Source organism: Acanthopagrus latus, chromosome 11 (assembly GCF_904848185.1).
Source record: "Acanthopagrus latus isolate v.2019 chromosome 11, fAcaLat1.1, whole genome shotgun sequence".
NCBI classification, from domain to species: Eukaryota; Metazoa; Chordata; class Actinopteri; order Spariformes; family Sparidae; genus Acanthopagrus; species Acanthopagrus latus.
The window spans coordinates 20,929,868-20,956,874 of NC_051049.1; the positions used below are offsets into that span (position 1 = coordinate 20,929,868).

Consider the following 27,007-nt stretch of genomic DNA (forward strand, 5'->3'; position numbering starts at 1 on the left):
TATACTTTTACATTTTCTGTCTGTCAAAAAAAACTGTCTGCTAGAAATACAAATTGCTGCATTCAAAACCTTGCTTATATTAAAGTATCCCAGTAAGCATTACAATCAATATGAACTGAAAATAACAATGTTATAAGTACTTATTATTCAGAGAGAAATGTGAAGGACATGAAACATTGTAATCAGAAAATAATGTGACACGTGAAGTAAAAAAGTTAAACGTCTGCCTCTGAGAAGTCGTGGGGTAGAAGTATAACATTGCATTCACTGGAAACACTCAAGCAAAATACAAGCACATCAGGTTTTTACTTACAGTACGTAAATGTACTGTTGCGTTCAGTGGTTGTCCGATAAATATATACAAGTAAAACAAAAGTGACATATTTCCATTTGATGTATGAGGTAGCAGAAAATGTAAACAACAAAACAGTTAAGCCGAGTTCTTGAGTGAATAAACATACTGAAATCCCCTCGGCTCCCTCGAATGTCAATGAACTATCTGGGTAAACACATGATAAGATTTGCAGATATATTCACTGTGAACACACGCGAGTAGCAGCTGCCTGGTTGGCACTCACCTCTGAAAACAACAATCGTTCCGTTCTTCAGCGTAGTGGCTCCGCTGACGGGCCGCCCGCTGCACAGATTTGTGTCGTTGCTGTCATCTGGGGAAAGAAAAAGGACACATTTGTGAGGAAACCATCTGTTTGGATAAAACACGCAGTAATACACAGAAACCATGCAATCACAGACTGTGTCCACTCTCATGTTGTGCTGCAGGAGGTGCGAGGACCTTTCCTGAACTTTATTCCATTCAAGACCAACTGAGCCCATAAAGCAGGCTGCAAGATAAAATAGAGGCTTGGATTTCTGCAAGAACTTGTGTAAAATGAATAAGAGATAAGTAGAGCCAGCAGATCTCACCTCTGAGAGTTACAGAATTTTACTTTTATGCAATTTGTTTTCTGGTGATAAGAACATTTCTGACCTGCTTGGTAATCTCTAGAATCGTCTATAGTGAGAGATCCCACAGGCTTTGTCTCAGGTTTGGAGCTGCCTGGTTTAGCTGGTGATGGCTTGCTGGGCTCCGGTTTGTCCTGGGGCTTTGAGGTGGCATCAGACAATGCGGGGGTGACATTTAGTGGATCGGCAGTAACGCCACCCGCTGTGTCGTCCTGCACTGCGTCTGTGGATGAAGGGACGTTGGTCGTCAGGGCATCGGGCTCTGCAGGAGAAACACTGATGGAAGGATCTTGGATGTCCTGGAGTTGAGGGCCTGCTGTGACATCCTCTGTGTTGATGTCGCTGTCATCTGGGTTTGAGGTGGTCGCCTCTGGGATAGTCGATGGCTCCTGCGTTGATGAGGCAGTGATGGTGGTGACCTGGGAGTTTTCCAGGATCATGGAGGAGGCCTGTGTCGATCCTGTGGACACTGACGGGGCCGTGGTTGTAACCTCTGGCACATCAGAGGAGGCGACAGGCAGATCTGTTGCCTCGGCTTCGGGAAAGACGTCACCCTCCGGCTGCACTTCTCCCTCTCCTACTGCCTCCAGCTCTGGGGCCTGGGCTGTAGGAGGATACTCTGTTTGGGCCTCTGCTGTGGGCTGAGGGAGAGTTGTTCCTGAGCTGGTTGGATCGCGGTCATCTGGAGGAGGACATGATCATGAACATGATCATTCAAACAGACTTTGTTTATCTGCGGCAGACCCTGCCACCTCTCTAGCTTCAAACTGCATTCTGGGACCTTATTTTCATCTGAAAACTAAAACAAAAATAAGTTTGAATGTCTCTTTCTTTTTGGATTCTGCAAGTATATAGGACAACGTGGATCTAAGTAACGTGGTGGATTTTGCAGAAGAGGTATAAGTGGGAATTGGCCTCCGTTGCACGTGAGCCATGTCTTGGGGCATTTATCGTCACAGCCTGGGGTTTTAGTTTCGTTATTTCTTATTTCATTTAAAATTTTCACTCTCTTCCGTCTTGTTGTTTTGCATCCTGTCTTTTTCTTGTTTTCCCCACCTTTGTGATTGCCCTGATTTGTTTCACCTTTCCCTGATTAGCCTCCTGTGGATGTATTTTAGGTTTGGTGCAGGTGTCTTTCCTTAGTATTCCAGCCTGCGTCCTACGTGCCTTATTGGTTTGTTCTCAGTTTAGTTTTTTTTTTTATATCTCTCCTTAGATTTCTGCGTGCTTCTGCCACTTTTGTTGCCTGCTAGTTTCTTGTTTTGGTTTCAGCTTTTGGAAGTGTGGGAAGCTATTCTGGCAGATTCACGTTTTTCCTGTATTGATAATCACGGATGTTACGTACCTGAGCTCTCAGTGGGCGCTTCGTCAGTGATGGGATAAAGAGTGACGGCGCTGTCATCGGCCTGCGTTGGTTCATCATCTGAGGGTGTCGCCTCTGTCTGAGAGGCGACTGTGAACACCTCTGTGCTGAACTCCAGAGGGTCAGGCTCCTGTGTGGGTTCAACAGAAATCTGATCCAGTTGGTCAGCTGTAGATAATCCATAACCGCTGGTGTTCTCTGGCATTGGACTCGCCTCCAGGTCCTCCACTCCAAACTCATCACTGGGAACAATCGGGCCGTAAATGTCTGAGAGGAATGCGACAAGTGAGAGGCGTGCACAGCTGGATTCATTCACATTCATGAAACTTCACTGGTGGAAGACTACGCCTAGCAAGATTTATTCTCCATGCACATCATCGCTCACCATCAGTGACGTCATCTTGTGGATATGATGTTGGACTGACCAGAGGAATTAAATGGTCATCTGTTGGACACAGTGGGCAAGATTTAATGATGTAAATACTCGTAACTCTCAGTCTTCAAGGTTACGTTTAGCAAAAAAAAAAAAAAAGAACATTTGGTCATTAATTGCTCAACCGCATGCTGGTGGAAAGCCAAGTTTTGTTATCAGTTTTTTCAAAGTCTTCCCCAATTTTCAAGTTGTTTGTTACAACTTCTACGGTTGTGAATGCACGACTAACATGTGAAGAAACAACTGAAATAAAAACAGTCGATCTAGAGTAATCCAAGCCTGCTGAAGACCCAACAACCCCAATTGATTTGGAAACCTCCTTGATGCACAGTCCATGTCGTGCACCCACTTCAGATCGGATGTGTGCTTACACTTTTATCTTAACAGAGCCAATCTTATAGTTCATAGTTATAGTAGTGTTCCTCATCTCCTTCAGTAGTTTAGAAGAATGCTATAACACTGTTTAGCTGTGAAGCTCCAGAAATGTTTGTTGATGACAGAACTTAAGCAGATTTTCCATCAGCATGGGCGTGAGCACTTAATGACTGACTGAATTTTCTTTTGTAATCACTAGAGTCTCTATTTTTACCGCATTGTTTTCTTTAGCTTACGCATCGCAGACCGCGACACTCCAGACAGAAATTGACAGCATGTCTTTCACCTAGAGAGCAGTCACAAGAATGCAAACATCTCTCCACCCACAAAACTTTTTTCTCAGCCAATTACTGAATTAGAACCTCCAAGAACATGTTCCGTCATCTTTTCTTGGCTTTGCTGGTACTTTCCTCTCTTGTGGCTGAGCCTGTGCCCGTAACCCTCCTACACACTCATCACAACACTGCTTCCTTGTGTTACTTTTGGCCAGTGAGGCTTGTGCTCTTGGCTTGTTCTGGTGAAACTTGGCCTCTGAAGAGAACCACATCAAGAGAGCCACAGTGCGGCAGTTAAATGGCTACACCTTCCTGCCGTCCTCCTGACATATGCCTTATTACGTCCTCTGAGTTCGGCTCATGGCTGTCATTGGTATAATCTCCAGTAGGAACCCTTCAGAGAGCTTTGATTTCTGTCGTTGGAATCATTTCAGGTATTTTAAGTAAAAAACATTATCTTGTTGCAAATAGAAAAGCCAAAAAAAAGCATTGTCACCTGCACTGTTTCCCTCGCTGAAGGTAGAAGCCAGATCATCATTCAGAGTCTGAGTCTCTGTGGGAATATTCATGAATGACATCAGAGTGTTACCCCTTTGAAAAAACACTTTTGCCTTCACTCCTAGATAATTAACATCTAGAAAAAAAATCCCCCTTTTTCCCCAAATCAGAAAATACCTTTGGGTTTGTTATCATTTATGTTTTGGCATGAATTAGTCTTCACTGGTGCTGTAGCACTGGCTGCTCCACTGATTTGCTCTGTGGTAATTACCAAGACAGAGAATTTTGTCAAATATAACCCAGTGGATTCGTGCAGATTACTGCGTGCATCACATGCTGCTCCACATGCTGGTGGACATGCAAGTTTCCCATGTCACATTCATTTTGACTTCCTTATACTTCACTCATCATGCACATGTGCCAGTCTCAGGCGAGGGCTGACGTAACTTGCAGCCATGCAGTCAAACTACCATCACTGTATTTGGGTATTCAGGTATCAAATGATCACCAACAAAAGGTGTGTGACCACCTTCACGTAAAAGCAACACCATGTAACTTCTGAAGTTATTCTGGCGAAAGATATGTGATTGTTGAGTCTCAAATGCCGACACTTTGGGTTGGGTTGAACCCAAACTACCAACCCAGTGGTAGACGGCCTGGTCATGAGACTAAGCAATCAATAGGCTTGGTTCAGATAACTTTAAATGGATTCAGTTGCTAAATACTAATTAGTAATGTAATCCACTGGATTATAAACATCAAAACATCTAATTAATCTGAATACTGTTGAACTACTTCAAAATCAAACATTAATAATATCATAGCACCATATACCCCCACGAGAGTTCAACAGAGAGTTCAAATCTTTTCTTCTTAATCTTTCTCCAGAAACGCAGTAAAAATTACATTGTGTTGCTTTATTCGTTGTGATGCAACTGTGTCGAAACTGTGAAGAAAAATCCGTTAACATGCAGAAAATGATACACATACGGAGTCATGCTGAACTTGTTGGAGAAGACTCACCCTCTGCGTCACAGTGGCTCTTGAAATCTGAACAACACTGATTGAACTTTAAGCAGTCAGAGTCGCAGCTGCACCGCCGACCTCTTCTGAATCGCTCTCCACACCGACCTTTACATGAGTTTGCTGTTGGACACAAACACAGCAGGTTTAAACACAAATGATCTGTATAAGAAGACTACACAGTGCAGGTTATATTTATTTTGGTATTATACGGAACATCGAGACAAAAAAATGACATGCCTAAAATGTTTTAATCACATGCAGATTTCCCATTTTATTTCATGGTTCCATGAGTTCAGTGTAAAGTGGCACACATTTCCATTATCTTATCTCAGTGTGAAAAAGAGTGAAAAAGATGTTAAGTTGAATTTACGTCTGTTCGGTGGAACTCATTGCCTTTCAAGAGAATTTTTGAGTATATTGAACAGTCAGTTTTCATCTCGCTCAAAGAACAGCTGCGTCTGCTCTTACTGACACCAACATTAGAGCAAAGACATTATACAAAACTGCGACAGAAACCTGGTGATGGAAGTACTGGTGTGATGGGCTAAAGACTTAATTTAATACTTTTTTACCTTTATCATGGTCAAAACATTGAAAAAATACAACCATAACTTATATCAAATGTATTAAAGACACGCGACAAGTTTCCATGATGTGTTTTCTTAGGACTTCAAAAAAGAAGTTTTATCTCTCAAACCATGCATGCTGGGAAGTCTGCCAATATGCTTTCTTAGAAACATATTTCTATGAGCTGATTGAACTCTGTACATTACATTCATCCAACTCATTATTTCAAATCAAAAGACTTGATGTTGAAAGAAGTGACATTTACGAGTTCTGAAGTGGTCTGAAAATAAAAACTTGAAACAAATAAAACTTATAAAACTAATAACACAAAAAAATTACATTAAGTTAATTAGAAAAGATATGTTGTTTCTACTAAATTCAGAAACAACGTTTTACAGTGTAAATGTGACCCTTTACATTGAACGGAAGTAACATTTTCTGAGAGAAAGGTCTCACTTGTGGTGCACTGAGATTCGTAGTCTTTGCAGCACTCATCATAAGTCAGGCAGCTATAATCACACTGGCACATGGAGCCCCTGGAGTAATCGAGACCACATCGTCCTCTGCAGCCTGGTGATTATGAGAGAAAAGGAAGTCAGGGCTGGACATGCAGTATGGATAATAAGATGGCATCTGTGCAAATTAGTATCATTTTATCTCCAATAACATAGTCTGTTTGAGGGCAGAGTCTGTAAATAATACAACAGTGCCAGGAATTGATTTCTGTAATAGTGGCAAATACGAAGATATGCAGTTGGCTCTGCCTCTGGTAAATAATTATTAACAGAGTAAGCATGAATAAGTAAAAAAAAAAAAACACTCGATACATTTCAGGAAAGCCTTACATTAAAAAATAAGAGTCAGTTCGGCTAAATTTTCCTCTTTTAAATAAAAACATGACATAAATTATACTCACTCTGAGCAGCACTTAATGTGAAGGCAGACACCAGCAAAATAACAGCAGACAGTACAGTGGAAGACATCCTTCTGGAAATCTGAAACTAAACATGAGACACACACAGAATACATAAACAAGATTTCCCCTTTTGTCAGGTGTGTGTTGATGTGCATAGCTGAAAGTCCTGACATCTAGAAGAGGAAATAAAAAGTGACCGACCTGTTGGAGCCTCTGTCAGAGTCCTGCTGACTGTTTGAGCCCACTGCTTTTAAAGACTGAGAGGGAGACCGGCTGGCTTCCTGTTAATTGACAGATCCGGTCTAATTAAAAGTGTGATGATCTCACAGGCTGGAAGGGAGGATCCTTCAGTCCTGCCTGACCAAAGGTCTAGACACCATCGTTCCCCGCAAACAGCTGGAAGCACATCAACACACATGTGTGCCAGACAGACGGCTGACTTCACACACCTCTGAGCACAAGAGGAAAAAAAAAAAAAAAGACGTTGTAACTTAATGTCCGGTCACAAATGGGTCACGACAGACTTTGTGTGTCTAATCAATAACATCTGGATGGACAAATCAGTCAGCTACGGTCGTCCACTGTAATAAGTAACTTCTTTAACTTCAGCAGCCAGAAGGGCATTTCATTGTTAAGACTTTTGGCACAAGCAGGCTACTGTTTCCATGGTTACCTGCCATAAGAAACGTCAGTCTCAGTTTAAACCCCCCTGATGTTTATCATAATGCACATGACAGTGACCAGTGGATTTTCTGAAGTGAAAGTCCCAATACCACACCACACAAGTACTGAATTACAAGTAAACGTCTCGCATTTTAAATTTAAGATTTTAAGTAAAAGTGCATATCATTAGCAAAATGCACTTAAAGAATCAAAGGTACAAATATCTATGAATCAGAATGAGCCCTGTCAGTATTATTATGTTTGTGTTATGGTTATGTTTTCATCCTTGTCTGTTTGTTAGGAGGATTACACAAAAACTACTGAATGGATTTCCACAAAACATGGATGGAGGATGAGTCTAGATCCAGAACAGACCTCATTAACTTTTGGTGTAGATCCAGATAAAGCGACTTATCCCTTTCTTTAACATTGTAAGGCATTTTCCAACATTTTAGTTAATTTTGCAGATGGAAAAAAGTCAGATGTTTGTAGGTGGGTGGTATCTATGAGTGAGCACAAAAGGGGACTGTTGAGCCTTGGCAGAGGTATAAGCTGTAGCCGTTCTAGTGTTATCATAATATGGGATCATTTTTATTGATGACTGGACATGAAAGTAGTATTTTTATGTTATGTCTGTTAGGGTAGGAACATTTGCATTAATACTGTTTATATATTTTTAAGGAAGTGTATTGAATAATAATGTGCGATATCTTATAAACTGATCTTTTTGTCAATAAAAAAATAGATGTTTAAAGTACTATGAAGTGGAACGACTCAAGTAAAGTACTAGTGCTTGAAGACTATTTTCCACACCCGAGAAGGATATTGTAAGTAATGTGGGGTAAATTTGGATTATTGACTGCTTTGTCTGTAGTTTCTGTCATCCCCTAATAAATATTTTCCATTATAGTTTGTCAATGAGTCTACATGCACTTTAGTAACCTGGTCACTGTTAGATTTCTACAGTAACCCTTCAGCACATTGACCACACAGCAGTGTGTCCTTATGGCAACCTGTTTGATCACCTGTGTATCCCTGAATGTACTCACCACTGCAACAAATAAAGGTTGCTCAGTTGAATCCATGATATAAGCTCTGTGTTTGCAGTCAGTTTGCATATGTTTACATGCTGGCCACTTCATTCTGATCGGTTCTGTACAAAAGAAATACATTGCATGTGTCTCTTGGGGTAAAGGACTCTTCTATTTTGTTTTTTTCCTGCTACAAGGGTTTACTTTCTGGGGAGTTTTCCATGATCCATCTATCTATCCATCCATCTATCTGTCTGTCTGTCTGCCTATTTATCCCTCTGTCTGTCTCTGACTTGGTTCGAGACTGATTACTGTGCTGGTGTATTTTTATATTTTAGGGCTGGTCTGCACTGTGGACATTTCTGTGGTTGGATGTGCTGATGAACCGTTTCATGCCTGCAGTACTTTCCCACCCTGTCATGGTCCAATTAGAGTTAAAGCGTTCATTAGTGCACTTGTGTCAAGACAACAATGATAACAGGATCTGGTTGAAATGACTGGACCTACCTGACAGTAAACACAGACAGAAGGGGAAATGACCACCCAACAGCTCCCCCATTATAGCTCTATGACAAAAGGAAGTATCAAGCTCCTGACATCTCAATATGAAAAACACCAACTAAGAGATAAGCCATGCCACAGTGAGGAGGTGAGATGGTCAGGCTGAAGTTTACAAAGTAGAGTCAGTGCGCCCCCTTGAGTTTCATGTGGCCGTGTGAGCTGCTCTTCAGAGACAACAGAGCTCGTCAGGAGAGAATTCAGCACGTGATTTCACTGCAGAGCTTCTCTGACAAGCTCATCGTCCTAGTTAAAGGTCACCAATTAAAAGTTTGACAGTGTGGAAGCTGTTGCCTAATCTTATCTCCTGCACTTGTTAGGCCATTTAATGTGTGCAAAAACTGCCCTCAAGTTTAGTTAAGTTGTGCTCAAGTGAACCTGTTAGACGCACCCAAAGGTATGACTGGCCAGATTGAAGATTAGAGAAACCAGCTTGCAGTCCATCTGGATCAGGAGTGGATGAGCGACTCCCAGATTACAATGTACCAAACACCAAGTTCTTTTTCAATGTGTGAAGACAAATGCTCCGATGAGATGACAAAATAAAAACATTCTTTATCACATATGAATATATGTAGCTGCCTCTCTCATCATTGCAACATCTGTTCACATCTGTCACATCTGTTGTATTTTTTGGTGTTGTACATGAAATAAATAAATAAACTGATGTTTAATGTGTACACTATTATTTGAATTAAGAAAAACTCTAAGAAAAGTCTTGTTCAACCACACAGTGTAGTTTATTGTGACTCACTCGAATGTGACAAGAATAGCAGCGCACAGCAGGTTCTGCTTGAAATTGGATGCTCACCAAAGTATATAATACAATACAGCATAATGTACTTAAGATATTTACAGTGAATGTATCAGAAATCATGTGTTCATACAAATCACAACCACACAAATGCAAAATTATCATTAATTATGATGTATATTAGAATGTCTTCATATAATTCCTATTTGATAAAATAAGTAAAAATTCCAGTTAGTTTTTTTGTTTTTTTTGTATTTTTTATATATGGGCTAATATATATAGTAGTGTATATAAGTCATTTATAATTAACTGAGGGGGGGTGTAACACTTTTTTTAGATGGCAAAACAGTACAATAAAAGAGGCTTTCAAACTCCAAGGCACACTAAAAAAGGAAGGGAAGGAAAAGATGTGGGTCTCCGAGGGTTAACAGCGGATTGTGCTGTGACTACCCCTCCATCAGTTTCCCCTGATGGTTCACAGACATGAGCAGCAGCATCCCAACAGGCCAACAAAGCCCACAGAGGGACAGTCAGCAGTAATAACACCAAGATGAGGCACAAAGCACTTATTATCACAGATGGATGTCATATAGACTGGATCTCCTGAGGAGATGAGAGGAGAGTCAGATACTTAGTCTTCTCCATCCAGCACCGAGTCTGTGCTTTGTGAGCAGTGGAGGCCATCTTCGGTCTTGGCAGCTTTCATCAGCCAGCCTGTTCGAGCAGGAGTTAAGCTGATCTGAAAGAGCTCGATGAGAGACAGAAACATGGAGACTCATGGGGGGAGAGGCATATCAGAGCATGAGGGTGTACACACTGGGCCTCATTCAGGAGATACGTTCTGCCCTCGCCGTCTTCAAACTTGAACAGAGGCTCTGTATCTTTCAGGCTGCAAAATGTTTCTGCAAAATAGAACATACTAGTTAAAATACTTCAGACATATCACGTGAACATAACACTTTTACATACACTGGTTCTGAGATTCTGGGCCATTTTACTTTCATAGAATGTCTTCTTTCAGACAAGTGGAGAGAGAATGTCCAAAATACACATTAAGGTGCTAATTTTAGTTCATATTTGGATATATATTGATATATACTGAGATATCCTCAATTGCTTATTTTAACATAAAATATCAGAAAACCTGTGATAAGTAATTGTAATGTAATGTAACTGTGGAAGTTTCATGTTGATATCTATAAGTTAAAAGTTAAAATAACTAAAAACATATAGAATTTTACAATGCATGTCTTTGTAGAGCATTGTCACTCAAAATGAGCTTTTTCTGATAAGATGAACAGAGGCCTTCACTTCAGAAGCATTTACATAAGCCAGACCTTCCAGATTTACTCCAGTCTATATTCTGAAGTTCTGCTCAGACGTGTTTGTTAATATAGGATTCATGTCATGGTCCAATTATTTCTGTGTTTCATGTGTCTTCTGGGTTTTTGTGGTTGTTGCTTTTGCCTTGTTTCCAGTGATCTGTTTCCCTCCTGTGTTGCTGTGCACCTCAGTCTGCTGGTCTCTGCACTGCGTCACCTTCATTAGCTCAGCCCTGATCCCTGTGGTCTTCTCTATCAGCTCCTTCCCTGCTCTCCTCTCGCCCCTACTCATTACCCTCACCTGTGTTTCTCTGCCTCTCTCCCTGCACCTCATCCCTTTGTCATTTTAGATTGTATTTAAGTCCAGTCTATGGTTCAGCTGTTGTGGAGTCATCTGTTGTGTCTGCCTCTTGCTGCTATTGATGTTGGATAAAATTTCATCCACTGATCTTCCTCCCTGCCATCTGCGTATACAATTTGTTTTTGCAATGTTGTAAGAAAATACCCAAAAGTCATTCTTGACTAAAAGTAAATACATTGTGCTAAAATATCACTTCAATAAAAGTGAAAGTCACCCATATGAATACTACTTGGGTGAAAGTCTTAAAGATATAAAATCATAATCAAAAGCAACTTTCTGGCAGCAAAAAAAAGTACAAAGTAAAAAAGTACAAGTAAAAGTGTATTATACATATATCTAATATTTACTGTATAGTATAGGTCAGCCAATTACTGGCCTGGTCAATTATCAAATCCTATAATCTGCATTTTTCAGTTATCAAAAAGTCTTTATCCAATTGGCAATAAAATAGGTTTGTTCAAAATGTGCCTCTCTGGCTTTGATGAAGCTTGCAATCTGCAAAGTAACTAGTAATTAATCTGGTTAAATGTAATGGAGTAAAAGTTGTAACAAGCGGCATAAAGCAGCACAAAATGGCAATACTCAAATGCAAATACCTCAGAATTGTACTCTAATAAATCTGCTTACAAATTTCCCTGTTTGCAGGACTAGTAAAGCAATTTCTGATTCCATCTCTGCTAAAACAATATATTTTTTTTATTATTGTGTCTGTAGACAATATTTTATAATTCATGGATTGATAAAAGAGCCCTCTGTAAAAACCTATAATATGTCAAGGAAATTAACTAAGAATTTTGAACCTGGCTAAATCCAATGTTTGGATTTCTAGTCCAGATCTATGCATCTTAGTGCCTTCTTAAGTGGATAATACCCAATGTGCATATCTAATCAAAGAATTTCAGAAAGATTGTTACAAAAAAAAAATTGTGGAACTTCACATGGAAAGTTTCATGGTGATATTTATTAGCTGAAAATGTTACCCTGTTCACCTGAAGTTTCTCCCCTCAGGCAGTCAGAGTCAGACTGTTCTGATCAGGCAGACTTGGCCAGGGAAAGCCCATCGTCTGGCATCTGCAAAGTCCATCTGAAATACAGAAAAAGCCTGTCACAATATATTAGTCCACAGCATACTGATGTGATGAATGAAACATGATCAGAAAGGACCTTTAGAGGGAGACAAATGAGAGCGGATCGCCTGGTGTCTGCGGCAGGATAATAATAGGAACACCAACAGGTGGCAGGGACTGATGATACATAATTAAATTCGACAGCTCATTTTGTTTTATTGGGGAGATTTTTTTACCAGGGATTAAAGGCTCAAAAGATTATCCTCCGTTTCACTTGTGTTTGCAGATGGAAGTGAGAGACCCTGCCAGCCAGACTGTTTACAGAGCGATGGAGTTTGTGTACAACCACACAGCGTTTAGGTCAGCATCCTGTATGTCTTCTTTTGCTCAACATATGGATGAGAAATACTCGACATGATCTGAATCTTTTTTTCTTCTTCATGTTTCTAACCCTCCCTGATATTTTAGATGAGATATATTACCTCATGACTTTGTGGGTGAGTCTTCTCTTCCTGGCTGTGGCTCGGTGTAAGTCTGAGGGTAGAGCTGATAATCTCACCATCTCAGTTTCTAGACAGGAAATGCACTCTAACTATAACCTTGTGCTGTGCTTTTCCACACTACGCTTTGCTGCACCCCATCTTGATTTTAATATTGCATCAGTGAGCATCTCATCAAGCATCAACACCTCCAGCAGAGGCCTCTCGCTGCTCAAGTCTTTGATGTTTAAGAGCACCTGAAAGGACACGAGGAGCTGAAGCACTGAGTCACAACAACTGTGCTTGTGGCAGGCTGCTCAGAGCCAGCCAAGAAACCAGTTGCATCTACTTCTGATAGAAAACAGCCATATTTGTAAATCTCACAGGCGATAGAGAATGTAGGGATTAGTGAGATGCAACCTCAGTCTGAGAAGATTTCACACACATTAATCCTCAACCACTTTATCATCATCACCTCCTGGTTGTTAGATGTGAAAAGCAATACGACAAAGTTTGCAGTGGATCTGTTCAACCAGCAAGGAGTGCATCAATGGCTAAAACGTGTCATTTCCTGTTGCCACTGGGTGGCGCTATGACTATAACAGAATATAGAGTGATGCAGTTGCTAGTCCTCAAACCCCAGAAAACTGGTTAGCATTTTTGCCCTTCTGCTTTCTTCCTCTCAAAGCGTAACAGAAATTGAAGTTGATCAGGTCAAACCTCTAGAAAGAACATGTCAAAGTACAGAAAGTATAAATGTGGGAAAAAGGGGCTGACTTCATGTTGGGTGATGGCACCGAGGTGCTTTTTTGTAGCACATAATTATGTACATCTAAGTCAAATTTCAAGTGGGGGCTGCTCTTTACAGGAGGTTGGGGGACTTTTTGCCCCACTAATGTCCAAAGACCATCAAGAATGTCGATTTTTGTGTTGTGTGACATGTGTGTGAAGATTTATGTGTATGTGTATGTTTAGCCCCTCAAAATGTGATTGATGTGGACAAAGAAAATAGTCCTAGAAATTTCATTAGGGTCTCTGACATGTTCCTAATTACGTTAAAAATTGTGTTTTTGGTCATTAAAGCAGCTTCTAGATTCTTCTTATTCCTCTTTTGTTTGTCTGTTCTGGGCAACAGTGGAGACAGGGCGATGCAACATGCATGGCGGACTCCATGAAAGAGGTCTTGCCCCCTCAAGAGACATAAAAGGCTCATTCTGAAGTATCAAGAACACCATGATTATTATTTTAGGTGAATACACACCAATGACAGCATACTCAGGAATATCAAATTGAATTTCTGCCTCTAAATCCTCCCTTTAATTCAACATAAATAACATACAAATGACCAGTTTAAGGGGCTTGCTTTTATTATCTAGTATGACTTTATCATTATACAGTGTTGATGGTCTATGAAGAACTGTCTGTTGCATGGATGGTAAAATAAATTGAACTTTTTTTTTTTCTCCAATTTTCTAACCTATTTCCTTGCTCTGACCCCAAATCAATCTTCAGCTTTTTTCCTGTTACAAAGTCATTATGTGAGGGCTCCGTCTGTGAGGCTCAGCACTTAGAGTTGCTAAAAATCAGTCCATTGGATCTGCAGCAAGGCTATAAGGGGCGATGCAGCCCTTGTCAGTGTTCCAAGTCTTTTAACACAAACCGAGCACAGACTGAACCGAAAATGCCAAGGTGATGACATGCCTGTTTGCTGGGCTTTACATCTCAGAGCAGACATTGACTGCACCATATGCATGAGACTCTGAGAAGAAGTGATGGAGAGGACCGCTTCACGTCCTTACTGCCAATCAACATGCTCACCTCACCAGCGCTGCTGCCATAGCCTCCCACAGACCTACCACTGTCAGCATTTCAACCATCTTATCTGATTTTGAAAAGGAGGCTAAAGTACATATTTTTCTGACAGACTCCTGCTGTGCTGGAATGATGGACATTCTGTATCATTATTCTTCAATGTTATACATAAGTCTGATGATTTGCAGGTCATAAGTGGTCCTAATTCCAAGACTGTTTTTTTTTATTAGACCTCTAAATTATACGGAACAGTTATTTTAACAGCATTTAAATGTAGATTCCACTGTGAAGGTTGTATACAAATTGATGCTTCTTCACTGCTTTCTGCTTGTGCACAACTGTCCATCTATATATATATATTTTTTGCTGGTACGGACGATGCATATGTCGAGACAAAATAGAAGTTCCTGTCAATCTACACAAATGATTAGCTTTACCATCGAAAGTGAGATCAATGCTGCAGCTGTGTGTTATAAGTTATACGGTTATAACAATGGTAAACAAGGAGCTGTAAAGGTGACCGAATGACACGTCTAACCCAAAGACACAAAACAATTTTAACAAGGAGACTGTGTTGTGGTTTTACCTTACAACTGTTGTGACTATATGCAGAAGGTCTTATGTATGCATGTCTCTCTGTACTGGTGGTAAACAGGGTCTATTAAATGTCCCAAGAGGCCTGGCTTCATGGACATGCAAAAGTCAATATGATTGATGAGAACTGATCAAGGAGGAATCTGTTCATTGTGTGTGTTTTCTTTTTTCTTCACTACTTGCATTCTCCTGAAGCTGCCTTTTAAAAAATATTTCAGGGAAATTTAGAATGAAGCACAAGACATGTTTGATATTTCAGTTTGATGAGATGCTGCAGCCATACAAAACCTTGAGTCTGGAGTTTGTATAAATTCTACATGTATTTTAATTTATTTATCAAAGATTGTAGCAGATGTCGATTCTGAAGCCCTGCCTAGTTACAAACAGGTGAATGGGCTTTTGCGATAAGGGCCCCTCATTTATAAAAGGTTCTAAGCCAGGATATCAAAGCAGCAGCTTCAGTGTCCTCGTTATCTAGCTATCATGTATGGTATACAGTTCAAGGTTTTTTGCTGCCCACGCCTAGTCTTTTTTAGTGTCTGAATAAATAAGCTAAACTAACAATTTGATAAAAGTTTCAGGGAAAACAACAAAACAGCCAATACTTAAATGAGGAGCTGGAATCAGCTGGTAGCCTACATTACATATGCATACAGTCTGTGTGAAGTTAAAATGAAAAGGAGAACTCTGTATAAAGAGATGAATCCACAGCTCACTTTATTAAACATTGTCAAATTGTGAGATTTTGACATTTTTGTTAATCGCTTAGGGACTAATGCATTGATCCTGGTCCTGACAAAAATCTGGTTCATTTAGGTAGCTGGTGTCTGTGACTGCATGTAGAGGATTTAAACAAGTTTCATTTGCTACTGAATTATTCTTAATTGAGTTACTGCTGGGCCTTGGCAAAGGTATGCACTCTACTGACTGCCATTCAAGTTTTCACCAGCGATTAAGCTACAGATCATTTACACAATAAATCGACTAATCTTTAACCCCGATCCAACAACCCTAAATTACATCTTCAAATTGCTTCCTTCAAACTCCAACCAGCAGTCCAAAATATAAGGAATCTTCATTTACTTTCATAAATGCCAAAAGGTGATGAAATTATCCATAATTGATTATCACAAATAGTGATTAATTTATTTTGTTTGATTGAGTAATTGCGTCTCAGTCCAAAACTCGTATCATCAATTCTACAGTAGAGCGTGAACAAAGGTTATTAATGACCGAACTTTGCCAACCCTTTGCTTGATCTCGTCACACAGAGCCACGTCCTTCAGGTCCAGTTTATGCGTTCTGTATTTGGTGGGTGTTACCCTGGAAACAAATACCCAATGGGCTGCTAATATACACTCTAAGACCCACCTCTTTGTGGTTGCTATGCCTACTACACGTTTCTCTCTGATTGACGAACGCAGTAGCCAATCAGCGTTGGGCTGGGCGGGAGCTCTCGCGCACACTGGAAAGTGTCTGGTGAATTTCTACTACTATGATCAAACCGCTCAGGGTGCACACAAGTGCTGGACCGAGGTTGCCGAAAGACCGGGGATGGAAAATGTACTATAACCGCTGTTGGAAAAGTCTATACAGGTAATACATTATTCCTGCTCCTTTTATCTCCTTCTCTGATATGAATATAATTCAGTAATTGGCTCGAAAGACTGAGCTAACGCTATGCTATTAAAGATACCGAGTTGGTCATGCATGGCTGTGACATTGTTGAATTGAAACTGGCAGCACGCGTAGACACGTTTGTTTGACATATGAACGGAGGGCCATTTCGCTAACATTGAAGGAGAAACTTACAGACATGGAATTGCATCAGCTTAATGTCTATTGTGAATCCAGAGTGTAAACTTCTCTCTGACAAACAAAAAATGTGTTTCAGTGGAAGGAGAATTAGCATCATCTGCCAAGGTGGGGCAGGGTTGTTTTGAACTGAATTTTGACATTAGTCCTACTGACATAAATTCAGTTGACACTGGCTCCCACTCAGAGGATATTTCTGTCATCTGATGCTAACCTAGAGTCATTTTTAGGCTGTCAGTGGGCTTGTCAATTGAAACGCATATCACTGAATTTCACTGGTTACAGGTTGACTGTTGTGGTGAGGATTCAGACTAGAGAGGTTTGTACAATCATGTGAACCTATGACTTTGAGACCCACATGATTTTTAATGATGATATCTATACTACAACTGCACTATATATAGATCTATACTGATACCGCAAGAATTGTGATCAAAATACTTACTCAGTGGATGTTTTACAGCTGAAAAAAACTTTGCAGTGTGTGACCTCTGCCAAGGAGGTCATTGCTTGTCTGGTTAATTTGTTGGTTAGTTGGTTTGTCAGCAGGATCACCCAAAAACTACTGAATAGATTTCCAGGAAACTTTGAGGATGGATGATGGTCCAAGCTCAGACTAGAACACATTAACTTTTGGTGCAGGTCCGGATAAAGGGGTGGAGCCAGATCTCACTTTCTTTATACATTATCAAATTGTGAGATGATGACATTTGTGACATTTCTGTTAATCTCTCAGTGATTGATGTACTGATCCTGATGAAAATGTGATGTATTAAGGGGGCTGGTATCTGTGACTGCATCTAGCGGATTTGAATTTGTTTAATTGTTTGCTGTGCCTTGGCAGAGGTATGAATTCTACTGAGTGCCACTGAAATTTTTGATATTTATTAACTTTAACGACTAACTTTTAAGAAGCAAGAAACAGCAAAGGATAAACAATTCTGCTTAAAAAATGAAATTATCTATTATGATACCAGCAAATGTTCATCATTTGTGCTTGAAAAAAGACTAAAACATTCAGCATTCAGTTTTCTTTCAGTTAAATACTCTCTAATCAGCCATGCAGATATAACTAACTTGTGACACCACAGCTGCCTTGTCCACAAACTGTTTCAGAACCAGTTCTGGGTTTACTCCTGTCAGATAGCCATTATGGGGTTTCTAGGTTAGATGGAGAGAGGCTGTTCATGCCTGCAAGTATGAACAGGTCTGTCCTAGATATCCTATGTGAATTCTTAGAGGCATTGCAAGTATTTTGCTTGCCTCCGTTGGACAATGGTACCCGACTTGGAGACAGTCTTGATGCAACAAACCTCTAATCAGGAGGATCAGATTAAGCAGAGCTTTTGGTAAGAAACTGCCATAATATGATGGTGTAGTATCATACTCTAGATTTCTGAATTGACAGCACTACAAAAGTGCCTTAATGTAATGCATTTACATTACAAGAAAGATCCTTCTTTACTAGACAGGACCCATTTTTTTCATAACTTAAAAGATACAGTCTGTTAAAATGGACTTGTAGGTCTTCTAATATGACAAATAACTGAAGTAGTTAATGTTAATGTTTTCAGATATCTGATGTTTGCAAACATTACAACCTCTATGGTTAAATACATGTTGGGGTTTTCACAGTGGCTTACTTGTCTATCACCACAACAGCCCAGTTTGAATTTGGTTAGGGACCATTTGGTTGTCACATTTCCTGTTACTCTCTACTGAATGCTATCAAATGTAATAACAATGCAAACTGTAGAGTTCCTTTCAAATTCAGATGTGTCCACCAGGAGTGTGATTTTATCATCATTAGGTAAAATATCTTAAAATGTGTAAGTAGTACTTAGCATTTTGGTGAGTTGAGGCTTTCAAGTAGGCGCTTTGCTTTGTTGCATCACCTTTAGGAGATGCACGTCAATCAAAGCAACCAGAATGGAATTCCCCTGTAACTGCCTGAAAGATGTTTAATTTACAGTCATCTTTAGAATAAGCCACATTGTTTGCATCTTCACACTGCAGCACAGCTGTCTTCTTTTGCTACAATGGACTGTCTAGCAGCCAGCTTTGTTTTTGTCTTTCTGTCTCTGAAGGCAAATGTCAAGGGTTGAGAGTTGAATGCAGCTTGGTCTTTTGATATCAAAGAAGTAAACAACAGTCTCCCTGGTGCCTTGACTTCAACAGGAGATTGAGCGTTCTAGTCAGGGTGAGTTGGATGGAGTGAAAGGAAACCAAGTGAAGAGAAGGGGTTTCACTGTCATTAAAATAAAAAAGGGGGGCGGGTTTCACTATCATTAAAAAAAAAAGAAAAGGGCAAAAGTGTTGGGAACATTTGTATTTTCTCACCTCTCCTCAGTTCATAATCTTGGCAAGTCATTTGGCGCTGGGTTGTTATCGATGATCAGTGTTTGTGCACTGACCAAAGGCAGTTTTCTAGTCTCACAAGTTATGTACTGTGTATATATAGGTGGGATTTCTTTTTAAACATGGCACATACTCACACACTGAGAAGAAATTACATCAGAAATAACCGTTTCATAATTGCATCGTATTCCTCTGAATCATCTGAATGGCATCGAATTTTGAAGTGCCTCACCAGAGCAGTGTGGCTCTATGATTGATACTGTATGACGGCCTGTTTGAACCAGTTCACCAACCAGAGGTTGAAGCCTCATGACTTTGGTGATACAGTGATCTTCCCTCTTATGCAGTTATGAGGTAGACATTAGTGGTTCTGAGTGAAATTTATCAACAACTATTTGATGGATGACTATAAAAACTGGTATAGATCTCAAATGTCTCTGAAACACCAGGGAAAGCTTTGACATCGTGTTGGCTCAATGAGTGAGCTCCAGGCTAGATGGTAGCGCTGTCACTATACCAAAGATTATGATGAATATTGCAGGGTAACATACTGCATCGTTCTACTAAGATCTCAACAGTGATCCCACACTGTGTGACATGTTTAGTGGATTCTCAGTAGCACCAAGACATTGGTAATGACATTGTGGTTAATTTTTCAGGGAGGAGAGAGTTTGCTCTGTCTGCACAAGCACTTTAACATCCAGTTTCGAGCTATGCATATGCTAGTTGTAACAAGCAGAGTTTTTATTTTAAATTATGCAAAGCTATTTCCACTTTAAACCCCATGATTTCCCTAGACCCACAGTGGCTGGTGTTACAGTTTCAGACTGACTGTTATTTGGATATTTATATATTGATTCACTGGTACTTTTTGTTTTTGTTCTAGTCAAATGATAAAATGAAGTTGTGTTCATTGAAGATATTGGTGCTATAACAGCACAATGATTAGAAATGCTGTCAACAGAAGACACATTTCAAATTGTAGTTACAGGTTCTCATTTAGGCAGTCACAAAAAGTGAGCAGGCTGGCCATAGGTGATTTAAAAAAAAAAGTGCCCAAACCTTCAGGCATTTTTGACAGGCTGTCTCCTCACAGCCATGCAGCACACAACCAATTACTTTACCGCAAACTCTTATATAAAGCCTGGTTCTTTTACCTTTGCAGATATCAGCAGTGGAGTTTGACAGAAAAGAATGGATGAGGTGAGGAGAAAAGAAAGAAGCAGTTAAATATGAGCTGCCTGTTTTGCATTTATATTTGATTGCACAAGATGTCCATGCAGAGCCAAGGCTTTATCTGACAACAACCTGCTGACCAACAGTCCTTTAACTTGAATATTCAAACATGCAACACCGCTCATGTGCACATGCTTGTTTCAGCCAGACATAGGTTATCAGCTGGACTCTTCATCATCCCTGATGACTTCTCTTTCGCTCTCCCCAACCCTTAAGGATCTGCTTACTTTTACTTATTGTTGTCCTGCCTCCCTCCTTCCCTTCTGGCTCTCCTACAACACAATGTATGGTGCCAATGACAAATGTTAATTATACATGTAAAGCCTCTCATATGTAGGCTAGAGTGCTGCAAGCCCTTAACTCGTCTTTGCCAAGCAGGGCAGAACCCAGAGGCAGGAAACACGAGGCAGGAAATGGTAAAGCTGATCTGTTACATAATGAATACATAAACAAAATTCTTTGTACTTTCAATTCAGAGCTCTTTGTTTACAGTAGAATGCATTTCTGTCATCACAAATCTTGTGATGTTATGGTTGCATGTCTAAAAGTTGAGGTGACAACAGGTGACACCCTGCTGTGAGATCTTGTACAAGTCCCCTGTGTAAAACCATGACCCGTGCCTGAGGTTGTGAATGAGCCCAGCCAAGGTCTTCCTACAGCAGATGGGAGGGTCCTGGGGCAGGATGGAGCACCCTGGCTCTGGTCCTGATATCTATTTCTGGGTTACTGGTTCATATTCTGCTGTGTTATAAGGCAAGGTGAACAATAAAGAAAAAGATTTTGTTGACTTGCTTAACAGCAGCATGGAGGGTGATTTCCATTTTAGATTACTTTAATTACCTCAGAGTTAAAAAGGAGTCAGCCCTGCGGAAGGGAACTTCAAATTTAATGACTTAAGCTGTATTTACTGTTGGACTGCTCAATGATGTTCATAATAGCCTGTTTCAAAATGCTGCTTCATCTTTTTCCTTTTCATTATTCTAAGAGCAGATATGAGGCGACTAAAGCTGAAACAATTATGCAGTTAATCAACCGGCTGATAATTGATGAAGCAACTAAATAATAGATTTGGTTATTTATCGAGTAGAAGTATCAAACCCTGGGTTGTTTGCAGCTTTTCAAGCTGACGAATTGCTGCCTTTTGTAGATATCATTGTTAATTGAACATCTTCTGGTTTTGGATGATTATTAGAACAAGAATTTGAAATATGTCAGCCTGTGCTCCAGAATATTTTGATGTTTTTACTGTTTTGTGGATATACATCAATGAAGTATTGGCTCCTTTTTTGGTTTGCGTTAAACGCTGTTGGCTCTTTTATCTTTATATTATTCCTAGATCTCAGGTCAGTAGTGCTTTTGTCAGCTGTCATCAACAGAAAAGGAGCTACATACCAGTTTGTTGACATCCGTGTCCTCCGATAGCTAGACCAAACTAGTCAATCCATCGAGTGTGCGCTTACTCCCTCACTGGCGGAGACAGAAACATATTCCAGCATTTTCGTTTTTCTGTTCATAATGTACATGTCCATGTTACAGCCTGTCATGAGCCATGAGCCTTACAATAGCCTGTTAAGCCTGTTGAGCACACGCTTGGCGGATTGACTAGTTTGGTCTAGGTACCGGAGGACATGGATGTCAACAAACCAGTATATGGCTACTTGCACAAACACACTGTTTTAACTACTTTTTTATTCATTTTGAGTCATACACGCTACAGTGCTGTGTTGTAAGGTGTCTGCTGATGTTGCATGACTTTTGGGGTGAGATTTGGAGCATGTAAAGAAGCTTAAAACATAGTGTAAAGTTCTGACCCTGTGCTGTTAGCTGTCAATGCTAACACTCTGTTCACGGAGCCCTGTCATGGTTGGACCAAATGTGTTTGCGTCTTCGGTACTGGCAAGTCAAATGTAGCTTGAGCAATGAAGCTGCATATTTAAATCGACCGAAGTTCTCCTTTAATACCAGAACAGACTTGGCAATGACTTCAGAGCAAGATAATTTTTTCATCACACAAAAATAGAAAAATACAAGGCAACATCATTGTTTACGGCTAGAATTGAATCAATGACAGATATCAGATATACAGTATATAGTATGCTGAACAAGTGCTTGCAGAAAAGAGAAACAACACAAATCTTTTGGATGGGTAGCTAAGAATATTGTAGGATACAATCTGAGCACAATAAACTACAGTGTTACTCTGTCATATTTCACAGCTGTATTTCTCATCCCGAGCTGTGTGTAGACATTGACGTGTTTGCTGTCATGCTGTTCACTCTGCTTTCACACCGCTTGTCATGCCAGGGCCTGGAAGTGATGCCCGCCTGGCACGTTGTCATAGACTGGCCTGGACTGTGTGGCTGTATGCTGCAGTGACAAAAGCACATTCAGGCCAGGACAATGGGGAGCTGACGGCCTGGGTTGTGTTTATCACTCTGCTTCTCTCGCTCTCTCACTGCCTCCTGTCTATTGTGTTTGCTGCCTCACTGTTTCTCTGGTTCGGTCTCAGTCACTGAAGGCTCGGGCATACGTTCACCAAGCAGCATGTTTATCGCTTGAAGAGAATCTGTCTGTGCAGTGTTTTGAGGCTGCTTTAGTCATTAAATACAGGGTGTAATTCTGTCATCAAGTTGGCGCTGATGTGATTGTTGGTTTCAGTGTGTCATGGTTAAGTGCAGGCTCTGGTTTTAGTGTTTTAGTGCTTTTGTTGATGCATTTGGCTTTGTAGGCTGTGAAGTTGTTGCTGTTGAGTGTAGCAAACAACTTTGACTTCACACATTCTCAATCAATCAAAATGAACAGGGTCTGATGCAAACAGTTGATCTGAACTATATTTTAGCTTCATACATAAGTTAATTAAATGACATATTCAGCTTTTTTCGATGATTCACTTAGTCTGTTTTGATTTCAAGGTATTGCAAAACAATAAAAATACTCTCTCTATAGTCAAATTGCAGAACAACAGCCCAAAATACAAAGATATTCACTGTATAGTAGTACAAAACAGAGAAAAAGTAACAAATCCTCAAATTTGAGAAGCTGGAACCAGGGAATGTTTGGCCTTTGTACCTGATAAATGACTTGAGTTGAGTGACTGATCATTAGTTGAAGGGCCAAAAAGAGCAGTCAACGTCAAGATTGATCAGTCAACAGAAAATTTGTCTGCAACTTTTTTTTTTTGATAAACGCAAACGTTTGGGCATTATGGAAGAGGATTAGGGCCGCATGTGAATTTTTTTTTGTAGTTCTGACTTTAAAGTCAGAATTCTGAGATTAAAGTCAGAATTCTGAGATTAAAGTCAGAATTCTGAGAAAAAAGAAAAAAGTCAGAATGAAGTGAGAATTATGGGTAAACTATCTGTAAGGAACCAACTTCAGTGAAAGAGTGACATGAGAGTTAACGAAGGAGGGAAGACACAAAAAACTTGAATATATCAGATTTATTGAGAAAGGTGAGTGCAAAAGAAATAAATGTTGGTTTGGTGCATGGCGTCTGTAAAAACAAAGAAAATCTGGATTTAGCATCCTTCATATCTGTAGCCTTTGTTTTTAGAAAAAACACCATGCACCAAACCAACGTGTATTTCTTTTGCTCTCACCTTTTGCTCTTCCATCTACTGCAATGGCTTCCTCTGGGACCCCTCGAACACGCAGAAACTCCAATAAATCCAACATATTCAGGGTCCCTCCTTCATTAACTCTCATGCCACTCTCCCATTGAAGTTGGCTCCTTACAGATAGTTTACCCATAATTCTCACTTCATCATGACTTTAATCTCAGAATTCTGACTTTTTTTCTCAGAATTCTGACTTTAATCTCAGAATTCTGACTTTATTCTCAGAATTCTGACTTTTTTTCTCAGAACTACAAAAGAAATTAACATGTTGACCTCCTCCATAGGTCATATATGATGATACACTGAATAATTGCAGGTCATAAAAAGTTAAAGATGACACCTTTTGCTCTGGGATATTATAGTTGGCATTTTTTTATATTTTCTGACATTCTCTCTACTAAAGAAATAATTACTTGATGGAGAAAATGATCTGCAAATAAAAATAATTAAGTGGATTGAGTTTCAAAGGGCTTTGTGCTTTCCCTTGTATACGACCACTTGCCATATTGTGACCGGAAGTTCAGATTAAGGTCATGTGATGACTCCTGAGCCAGCTCCACTGAATGAAAGAAGACCGTGAGATCAGTTCAAAGCTTCGAATCATTGTTATTTGACCTTTGTGGTTCACCATATGTTGTACCTAAAGGTTGAGCGTTTCCCCACTACAGAGCCCCCTGGAGTTTATGTTGTCATGCAAGTCAGTGGTGATGATGATGCAGACAGGTGAATTTAGTCGTTGAATGAGAGAAAATTGAGGGAAAGTCAACATGTGAACAGAAGACATTTGTTGTGCTCCTCTTTCTGACTAATGGAAAGTGGAACTCAGTTGAATGCCGCCAGTATAGATGTATTGAAATCTTACAGTGGAGCTGGACTGATCGTATAAACCCACATTGGTTTTTTTTATTCATGAAAAGAAGTTCTAAGCATCCACAGTGAAGTCCTGCTCTAAATAACCAGCCACAGCAGTGAGTCATCTCATGCTGGTACATGTGGCAGAGAAGTGGAGAAGACTGTCGGTGGCGGTGAAGGGGAAATTGGGCCTGACACAAAATGATCTGTCCTCCACGCTTCGCCAAATCAGGTTCAAAACTAATACTGAAGGACAGATGAGTTGATCTGCAGTGCAGTGGAGTTCTCTTTAAGGCTCCAGCTGCTCCATAAATTCAGTCTGTTTGTCCTTGTCCTACCTCGCTCAGTCCCTCTCACCTGCATTTTAGAAATACCCTGACTGCTGGGAGCTTTTTGGTATCTCAGATAATAATGATGTAATTAATTGACTTCAATGATGAAAAATGTCTATCACAGTTTTCTAAGGTTTATGGAGTTGTCTTCAAATGACTTGTTTTGTCCAACCAATAGTCGTTTAAAACAGAGATGCAACTATTGGCTGATTAATCAGTCAGTAGTTTCTAAAATGATTGCCAATTGTTTTGATAATTGATTCATTAATTCATTGTTCAAGCGAAAATGTAAAAAGCAATTTTAAGACATCACTTTTGGCTGAGGGAATAGGTTATGTGCATTTTTCACAATCTTTGGAATTTTATCGACTAAAAGTTTTGTAAAGCAATTAATTGATAGTGAAAATAGTCATTAGATGCAGCCATAGTTCACCATATAATTGGCAAATACCACAATTGAGAAGTGACCTATGAAGGTTAACATTTTTAGCCATGCTAGCAGCATGACGGTGGTCGGCCCACCACTTGACTGAAAAATCTCAAACCTGTTTGATCAATGGCCTAAATTTTGTAAAAACACTAATGGTTAACAGAGAACTAATCCTACTGACATTTGTGATCTTCACTCAGGTGCCTTAACTTCTTATAACACTGGCATGGGAATGCTATTCATATTTTGGTCTTAAATCAAAATATGTGACTGGTACTTTGAAACTTGTTTGGCTGTAGACTCTTTTCTTGATTTATAATATAGTGCAAAATGTAAGAATTTTAGTCATTTTATATGAGTTGGTGTCATATTTTCATCTTGTGCTTTTCCTGTTTTGGAGGCTTGTTTATGTTTACCTGTCAGATTCTGCAATATGACTGTATTAGTTTTATCTTGGAGTCTGACCACCCACTCACTCCTGTCTTTTTTCACCTCAGTGTCCTCTAGTTTCGATTTTGCTTTATTCCTTTGTGTCATTTTCTTTCTCCCTCTTGCTTTGCTCCCTGAGCTTGTGACAAATGTGCCCATTCAGAGGTTAGTGAAGTGTCTTTATTCCACACTCGGCTGCGTCATTACATTTAACCCAGTTCCATTTTTAGTTAGCTCTTTGAGGCAGAGTAAGAAGTTGTTCTCCGGCACTGTTACTGGCAGTGTTGGGTCAGACAACATGTGGAGTAATTCTGAATTCTTGTCCAACTTTTCTCATCTCTCCTCTCACCCTGAAGAGGGAGAGGGGCAGGTGGAGGTGTTGAGGAGGTGGGAGACTGTGTTGACATATCCTCCTACTTTAGGGAGACATCTGCTTATTGATCCATCTCTGGCCAAAGAAAGAGGAAAGCAAATAAATCCAGGAATGCTTAGTATGGGTGGAGAGGATGCACCATTTATTTCCTCCAGAAATTAAATGGGTTGTGGCTAGTTTTTGTCTGTGTACTTCACTTTCTTTTACTCCGTCCATCTGCTTCTCCTAAGTCCTAATTTTTCATTGCAGCCATCTGTGTGCTGTCAGGCAGTGTGTGGCTGGCAGAGAGCAGGAGAAGGAGTTAGTGTGTCTCTATTGATAAGGCTGATTGGCTCATCTCTCTGAATGACCCACTGTCTGTCAGTTGATGATATTACCCTCACCTCAAACTGTGTGTTTCTTCATTTACTTTACAATCTGTTTGACTGTGGTGCCACTCTTTCTCACTCTCTGCTCATCTGTCTGCTCGTGTGACTCTTTGACCTGTCAAACATAATTTTCTAGCATA

General features: G+C 40.0%; 2 protein-coding genes and 2 long non-coding RNA genes across 6 annotated transcripts in view; 1 reads left to right on the forward strand and 3 right to left on the reverse strand.

Annotated features, from left to right (window-relative positions):
* prg4b (proteoglycan 4b) overlaps positions 1 to 7,051 on the reverse strand; it is a 9,563-nt gene extending 2,512 nt beyond the window's left edge. Inside the window, exons 1-9 of the mRNA XM_037114703.1 lie at positions 6,618 to 7,051; positions 6,417 to 6,501; positions 5,957 to 6,070; positions 4,931 to 5,053; positions 3,906 to 3,962; positions 2,712 to 2,771; positions 2,309 to 2,593; positions 989 to 1,645; positions 579 to 665 (exon numbers count right to left, since the gene is read on the reverse strand). Coding sequence (XP_036970598.1) covers positions 579 to 665; positions 989 to 1,645; positions 2,309 to 2,593; positions 2,712 to 2,771; positions 3,906 to 3,962; positions 4,931 to 5,053; positions 5,957 to 6,070; positions 6,417 to 6,483 — 1,450 coding nt within the window. The 5' untranslated portion in view covers positions 6,484 to 6,501; positions 6,618 to 7,051. The remainder of the gene's footprint in view (positions 1 to 578; positions 666 to 988; positions 1,646 to 2,308; positions 2,594 to 2,711; positions 2,772 to 3,905; positions 3,963 to 4,930; positions 5,054 to 5,956; positions 6,071 to 6,416; positions 6,502 to 6,617) is intronic.
* A 2,522-nt stretch (positions 7,052 to 9,573) lies between these two features.
* On the reverse strand, positions 9,574 to 16,468 carry LOC119029033. The gene is made up of 3 exons (XR_005077885.1): positions 16,305 to 16,468; positions 12,086 to 12,189; positions 9,574 to 10,324 (listed from the first exon to the last, which is right to left on the reverse strand). It is a non-coding gene; the product is annotated as an uncharacterized LOC119029033 (long non-coding RNA).
* A 51-nt stretch (positions 16,469 to 16,519) lies between these two features.
* Positions 16,520 to 27,007, forward strand: part of fcho1 (FCH and mu domain containing endocytic adaptor 1) — a 60,215-nt gene continuing 49,727 nt past the window's right edge. Inside the window, exons 1-2 of one of the 3 annotated variants that reach the window (XM_037115548.1) lie at positions 16,520 to 16,653; positions 18,960 to 19,072. The gene's annotated coding sequence lies outside the window, so the exon portion shown is untranslated. Of the gene's footprint in view, positions 16,654 to 18,959; positions 19,073 to 20,413; positions 20,434 to 27,007 lie in introns of those variants that run through there. The other 2 variants (XM_037115547.1, XM_037115550.1) reach the window with 2 other exon arrangements.
* LOC119029032 lies at positions 22,670 to 25,297 on the reverse strand. The gene is made up of 2 exons (XR_005077884.1): positions 23,536 to 25,297; positions 22,670 to 23,209 (listed from the first exon to the last, which is right to left on the reverse strand). It is a non-coding gene; the product is annotated as an uncharacterized LOC119029032 (long non-coding RNA).